Genomic DNA, 7507 nt, shown 5'->3' with positions numbered 1-7507 from the left:
ACAGTACTCCGTCACCGAAGAACTGTTCAAACTAGGGAGGATGGAATCACCACTAACAAATGCACCTAAGCACATAAAAGGACCAATTAGTAAAACCCCATTAAGACGATTAAATTTGGGAAAACGGAGCGTGAATTTAGAATCAGGGCGTCGAATTATCCTAAGTAGGGTCCCGAGAAAATTTCGTAAAAGTCAATGCAAAGTCAATGTAAGGAATATCCCCTAACAAAATATTTCAAGAATATTCCCTGATGGAATATTCCCCAAAGAATATTCCTTAACGGAATATTCCCCAAAGAATATCCGGCATTGACCCGGTTCGCCGGAAACCCAACAGGAACTGGGTTTTGGCCGAATTTTTGGGTATTATTCAAAGCTCCATAACTTCTTCAATACTCAACGAAATTGAGTGATTCCAAAATGAAAGTCACACCTTGGAACGAGACAAACAAATTAGTACCCTTCTCGATGGCTAACTCATTGTGGTTTGACCGAAAAATAGCATGAAAGCCGCGGAGGTTGCCTGAAACTGGGTAAACTTTAAAAGGTTATAACTTCTTCATTTCTCAGCCAAATCGAACCCATAATATGTCAAAATGGCTTAAGATGAGAGATTACCTATTTGGAAGCCAAAAAGTGGCCGGAGATGGCCAAAAAATGCCTACAAACTCACGGGTGTAGCTGAAAAATTGGGGAAGAGTCCCCTCGCCCTTTTTGGGTTCATGGGGTTCACATAGAGGGTGAGGGATGGTGGTGTGAAGCTGCTGGTGTTGTTGTTATGTTTGTGTGCTTTCCTAGAGAGGGGAGGTTAGAAAGGGATAAGAGAAATGAGAAAATAGAGAGTTTTAGATAGAGTGAAAGGAGGGAAAGAGAATGACAGGGAGAGAGGGTCGACAAACAAGGGAACATGTGGGCCCCTAGTGGATCACAAAACAAGGTCCACTAAAGACAAAAATAAAAGATATCTCCCAAACGTGAAATTACAAATTGCCCTCAAAGTTCCATGTTTCGTAAAATCTAGGATGGGTTGTTACATAATCACTCTAATTTAGCCTATATCATGTAAACAGCCTAAGTGATCAATCATCTAATGATTCCATGAGTTGTGTGATTTAGAACTTTCTTTTAATGCTCTAGCAAGAGGCTACTGAATCATGTAGAATAAGCTTTTGACAATGTTGTAGAATAAGCGCTAGTTGGGTAGCGAGCTGGGGTGTAGTGCCTAGGCGGCTAAGCGGGGTCTAGACGAGGGCCTAGGCAGACTAGGCGGATTTAAGTAAATTTATTGTATGTTGTATAAATAAGTGCCTATTTATACTTTAAAAACATACATAATTATATTGAGATACCTAAATTGCAAAATAAAATGACGTATAAATTATAAAATATTAGACCATATTGAAAACATGGGGAATAAGCGTATAATGAGTGTTCTTCCAAGTATTCAACAAGTCTCTTACATTTTATTGAAAAATTAAAATGCAAAATGAAAGTGATCTATTTTATGTCTAAGTTTATTGAAAACATGGGGAATAAGACGTTAGGCGCTAGTCGGGCGGCGAGCTGGGGTTTAGCACCTAGGCGGCTAAGTGGGGGCCGTCTAGGCGAACTAGGCAGATTTAAGTAAATCTATTATATTTCGTATAAATAAGTGTCTGTTTATACTTAAAATATATATAATTACATCATAAATTATAAAATAGAATGTCATATATATTATGAAGTATTGAAACATAATTAAAACATGGGGAACAAGCATATAATGTGTGTTCATTTAAGTATTCAACAACTCTTTTACAATTTATTAAAAAAAATAATGCAAAATGAAAGTTATCTATTTTCTGTCTAAGTGAATCGCAACCTAGGTGAGTCTGGGCGGGCTAAGTGGGTGCCTAGGTGGTCTATGCAGGTACCTCAATAGGTCTAGACGCCCTTTTTAAATTTTCAAATGCCTAAGCATTAATCGGAGTGGTGACCAACCGCCTAGCGCCTAGGCTCCTAAGCGGTGCTAGGCGGGAATTTTTAAAACAATGTTAGAGTGTTTATACAATATTTAGAGTGAACTTTGACTTTAAATTTAATTATATAACTTTTAATTATTAGATTGAAGATAACCAAAGAAATTCAAAACCAATTAGTACTTGACATATTGTAATATTCTTATCCACTTCTTGGGTTAATATATCAAAACAAAATTTAAAATTAATTAGTACTATGACATTGACATGGTAATACAGGAAGAAATTTGTAACGTCTGTATCACCTATCTTATTTTCGATCATTTCGTTTCACTTTTACGAAATTTTTTTTAGTGTATCTAGAACATAAAGTAGTATATTATATGTAAATTTTATTTTTTATTTTTCAAGTATTCGTTTACTTACAAAATAATATAGGGAACTTTAACGAAAAGCACCTGGTACTGTTCACTTTAACGAAAAACCACATTTTTACACTAAAAAGTCAATCCTGCTACTATTCACTTTACTCTTTATTTTGTCCTTATCATTAAAACTCAAAGTTTTCAAACCCTTTTCATTAGTTTTCCTAATAATATATGATTACATGTGGCGTACCAGCTTTATTACGAACAAACTAAAAATCTCTCCACCTTTTGCATCAGTGTTGTAAACACACGCTAGTCGCTTTCTCTCTCTCTCTCCCTCTGTATCTCCTCACAAAGTCGTCGCCACGACAACTAACACCAACGAACAACACCACAAACAAATAAATAGAAACGCCGAGAAATACCAAAAATAAATAAAAAAGGAGAAACGTTTCTTTTCTAAAAAAACCGCGATGAGCGATCAGCATCTACGGCTGAACCACCTCCGCAGCACCTCCCAGCTCCTCCGACAAGCCACGACGTCGTTCGCTGCCAACCTCTTCACCTTCGTCTTCCTCTCCCTCCTCATCTTCTCCTTCCGCACGGTCGTCGAAAATGGGACCCACCTCCTCACCTCCTTCGTCGACCGCGACCCTTCTCTCAAATCCCTCCTCTCCCGCCTCGACCTCGCTGGCGCCGGCAATACCAACCACCGCTCTCCCAGATCTCCAGCCGAGTCCCCTTCTCCAATCACTCTCCGCCGCCGACACCGCCCATTGCTTCACCTCACCCGCGTCGGAACCTTAGACGATGATTTCTTCTCCGGCGATGACGACGACGCTCGCTCCCTCTTCGGCCCCAATCGGATCGCCCCAATCCTCATTTTCTCCTCCTCCTCTCACTCCACCTCCAAATTAGGGTTTAATGGAACTTACGGGACTAGGGTTTCTGAAATTGTGCGCTCCAGCCTCACGTTCAAGGCCGAGAAATTCACCATTTCCAATGACAGATCTAGAGGTAGGGATGGCGACGGAGAAAGCAATGAAGGGGAGGAGAAAGGCGGCGATGAAGAAATGGACGATCGGGCCGTCGATTTGCAATTCTTGATCAACGGATTGGAGCTGGGTCGCCGGGACGTGGCGACGTTGTTCTTCCTTGTGAGTTTCTTATCTGCAGCTTACGGTTGGGTAATTCTAGGGTTTCTTGTAACGTATTCATGGGTTCTTGGCATTGTTTTTACAACAGTTGTGAATGATCTGATCGGGCGGTTTACTTCGTTTTTTGGTCTGGTTTGGGATGGGTCCAGATTGGGAATCAAGAGGCTCTCTGGGTTCATTCTCATGAGGTGGGCGGTGAGAGATGCTCTCACTCAGCTTCTGGGATTGTGGTATTTCGGCGAAATTGAGGACCAGTACTCTTTTTTCAAGCTGTTTATTAGGTTAAAGTTGATGCCTTTTTCGGTTATGCCTCCCTGGATTCGAGGTTATGAGAAGGAGCTTACTGGGTTTTTGTTTGTGTGGTACTTGTTGGACACATTGGTGGCATTCGTATTTGCTGTCGATGCTTGGGTAGCTATAGTGGATTCGAGGAAGAGTGGGAGAGAAATTGTCAAGGAGGGCTGTTATTTAATGTTGTCAATGTTGAGCCAAGCTATCCAAATCAAGTGTTTGGAATCGGTACTTTGTGGGGGATCTGTAAGATGGGTTTTAACTCGAATTTGTGGAAGATCGTTTGCCAAGCTCTTTCAGTCGACTGTTGAAGTTTATTTTATGGTATCCTGGCTCATATTTTACTTTGCAGCTAGGGCGAGGTGTCGAGATGCTAGTTCTCAGGGGGGGAGGATTGGAGCACTAGATTGAGGGCCTTAGGTGATACTTGGCAGTAATTAGCTGGCAGTTTCTCTTGCATGCTTCAATAGTAACACTACATTCCTGGTAATCTTTCAGTGCTCTGTGTTCCTGCTTTGGATTCCCTTATTCCGCACTGCCATTGTTTGGTGTAGTTTGCTAGACAGATGTTGTATGTACTTTACCTTGAGCCAGTATACTACTTGTGTATTACCTTGCACAAGAATCCTTCATGTGTAAATGACGTTGCAATCATTGTTTTAATTCTCCGCAGTGTATGTTACTTTTTATGATGATAATGAAAGAAATCAGAGTCGTCATTGTGATAGTGACTTAGATTGTTGTAGTATTGATCTTTATGTCATTTCAATTATGGAAGAATTTCTTTTTAATTATACCATTTTTACATGTTTGTTATACACATTGCACATAATTTCTGAATGTGCCTTAATTTACTGTTATGGATCACCATATATGGATGTATTAGTGTTTGTCTTATGGTAAAACAAATGTGATGCGAAAACTAGATGACCCTTGGGAGTGTATATATTTGCATATTCTTGAGGTATGCTGTGCAGGTAGACGAGTGTAGGGTTATTTTGCTACAACAATCATATGAAATGTGTATAAGTATCAAGGACCGTTTTCAGAGGTGGACTCGGAATACTATGTACTTTTAATATGGTCTTTGCTGATTGAATAGGTTTTTTGTTGGACATGCCAATCATTGATTTAATGTATTTTTACATTAAGAAGTATTTAAATAGTGAATTTTTTTATAACCTGCATGGATTCATTTCTGGTCTTCTTTAAGGATGAAGAATTTATGTTGGAATAAACGTGACTGGCACCAATTGGAGATCACCGTGTATATGTAGATACTTGAGTTCTCCTGCTTTCTTTGTGGACTTTCTTAGGGTTGGTGGATGCTCTGGAAAATGATTTAAGCTTTGGGTGTAGAATCATTCATAATATTGCCATATATATATATATACGCACACACACACACATATATATTCATTATTTACAAGGACTGTTGTTTACATAGGATTAGGACCCCTGACTTTGGTGTTGGATCCTTTAGATCACTGTCAAACTTATTTCTCCTATATTGAATATGTTTGTTTGTTATTCGTCTCATTTGTTATTCGTCTTGCATGTTCAAGCTGCATCTGTCAAGGCTATGCGAATTTGGCATGCGGTTTAAGGTGCTAAAAAATGCAATGAATTGAGCTAAACAGTTGAGAGGTCTGGTGCTCTAAATGTAGGTGAACATAGTTTACAATCATATATTTTGAAGTTTCTTCTCTTCTTTTATGTGGTCGGTGTACAATTTGAGGTCTCTAATAGCCTGTTTTATGTAGAAACAGACTTTGATGTTGAAGAAGGCAAGTCTATATCGTCTCCTTTCTAGAATTGAAGCCGCCGCTTGGCTGAAACCCAGTTTTTAAACCAATTTTGCGGCAGTGATGACCGATGAACACTCACTCCATTAGTCATGTTCAAGTTGTCGTTCCACTCAGACAAAATCAAGAAAGAATTTTTTGTTAGTCGATAACAAGTCCCGTCTCTTCAAACAAACATAGAATCTGGTCATTGCGGTGCTTTGAAATTTCTTCCAGCTTCCACTGTTGAATTTGATAGAGTTTATGTCTGAATAAGTGATGAGTTTTGTAGGTTTAACTTGTCCTTGGCTTCTCTGTTCATTTCCTAATTGGCAGCATTCCTCTCTGTAATTTCATGTCCATAAGACCTTGGCTTGAATTCTGCAAATCCCACACTGCTAACAAACAATGACTTCAATATTTTGTATATCAGGAAGCTCATTAAGCTAAGTTGTCATCATATTTTCAGGAATTAATACGACAAACATGTCACTTGGTACTAGTGGTATTCTTCTTTATTTGTAATTGAGCGGTCTTAGGTTCGATTCTCGCAAAAACAAATTTGAACCACATTATTGCTAGTTCATTGTGAGACTAAGTTCACATCTTCCCTTTAGTGAGATAATATTGTTTGTTCAAAAAAAAAAAAAAAAATTCCAATAGACTAAAAATTAAATAAAAATCTCAAATATTTAGACAGCAACTACAATGTGGGAGATGAGAAATCATAGGGATTTAAATTAAGAGGAATGACTGGTGAAACAATGAAGGGCATAAAGAGAAATGGTAGTGCGAAAATCATTTTATTTTCCTTTTATTTTCAGTGAAATATGTGCAACTATTTCAAAATTTTCAAGGTTCCTTACTTCCTTTCCATCAATATTAAAGATTACGAGATGATTATTTTAGAGTGCTGATAATGATTCTCCTGTAACAATGTCGTACCAATAGAAGTTGGAGTTTCGTTCATAAAAGTTGAGCAGTGGTCCAGTACTGTACTTCAGATTTTGGTGCTGATGTACTTAGTTTGGAATCTGAACCACTCCAGTTATGTTTCATACACACCAAATTCCAAGCCTATAAAAACAGCAGAGGAAGCAGAACAGAACTTACTAATTTTTGAACTGAGTCACAATTTGGTGACCTACAAATTAGAATAATATTAATCTCTTACAACTCTCCATATTGTACAACAACAATAAGGCCATATATTTCTCCTGATTTATTATGATTGGAGCAGAGACCTCATGAATCAACTAAATACCTCAGTGTTCTTTGTTAGTGCACTCAATTGAATTCTCAGAGACACAGAGGAATCCTTCGATGATCATCCGGCGAGCTAGCACAGCGAACAATGTCGAGGAAAAGGCTCTCATCACACGGGATGTAGAGCTTCGAATCAGCATTGTAATCGTATTCTTCTTGAGCTTGATCGAGCAATGCCTTGAAGAGAGGGTGGTTAAGCAAGGTGATTTTGATCACAAACCTCTTGTGATTTTCACCTACGTAGATTACCAAGTGACCCTTTGGGACATCTTTTGGGATGGAGTTTTCTTCTTGCATGGAAGGCCAGAGAGGCCATTGGCAGCAGTTTTCACAGCACGTGGAAGAAGGTATGCTCCCTCCACTCCCTATCTTCCTCCACTTGTTTCGTTTGCACACACCCTTACAAACTTTCCCTTCATCATTTTTTTTTCTTTAGCTAAGTATACCCACAGAGAGAGATGAAATAGGTGAGGTGGTAGTGGTTAGTACAAAGATGAAAGGTATATATAGATGTGGGAGAGGAAGCTGAGATGTGATAATTGTGATCATCATGGGGCAACTTCTAAGAGATGGTGTTCTTTTCCTTTCAGATTTGCATATTTGCTATCACCGGTTAGATCTGTTATTAGCATTTTAAAAAATTATTCTGCAATCTTTCTTATTGCTTGTAGAAAAGAACAAAA

General features: G+C 38.7%; 1 protein-coding gene and 1 pseudogene across 2 annotated transcripts; one reads left to right on the top strand and one right to left on the bottom strand.

Moving 5' to 3' along the window:
- The first annotated feature begins 2635 nt into the window (after window positions 1–2635).
- LOC126619418 (uncharacterized) lies at window positions 2636–6060 on the top strand. 2 transcript variants are annotated; one of them, XM_050287784.1, is made up of 3 exons: window positions 2636–4260; window positions 5340–5437; window positions 5544–6060. In XM_050287784.1, exon 1 carries the CDS (start codon window positions 2800–2802, stop codon window positions 4183–4185), a length of 1386 nt encoding a protein of 461 aa, XP_050143741.1. In that variant the 5' UTR covers window positions 2636–2799; the 3' UTR covers window positions 4186–4260; window positions 5340–5437; window positions 5544–6060. The 2 variants fall into 2 exon arrangements, with proteins under 2 accessions (XP_050143741.1, XP_050143740.1); XM_050287783.1 differs by having other exon boundaries at window positions 5538–6060.
- A 649-nt stretch (window positions 6061–6709) lies between these two features.
- LOC126619419 (indole-3-acetic acid-induced protein ARG7-like) lies at window positions 6710–7246 on the bottom strand (annotated as a pseudogene).
- Window positions 7247–7507: the final 261 nt, after the last annotated feature.

This window comes from Malus sylvestris, chromosome 4 (genome assembly GCF_916048215.2).
Source record: "Malus sylvestris chromosome 4, drMalSylv7.2, whole genome shotgun sequence".
NCBI lineage: Eukaryota > Viridiplantae > Streptophyta > Magnoliopsida > Rosales > Rosaceae > Malus > Malus sylvestris.
Note: the sequence above shows the minus strand (reverse complement) of the source record. Positions and strands in the feature narration are given on the sequence as shown.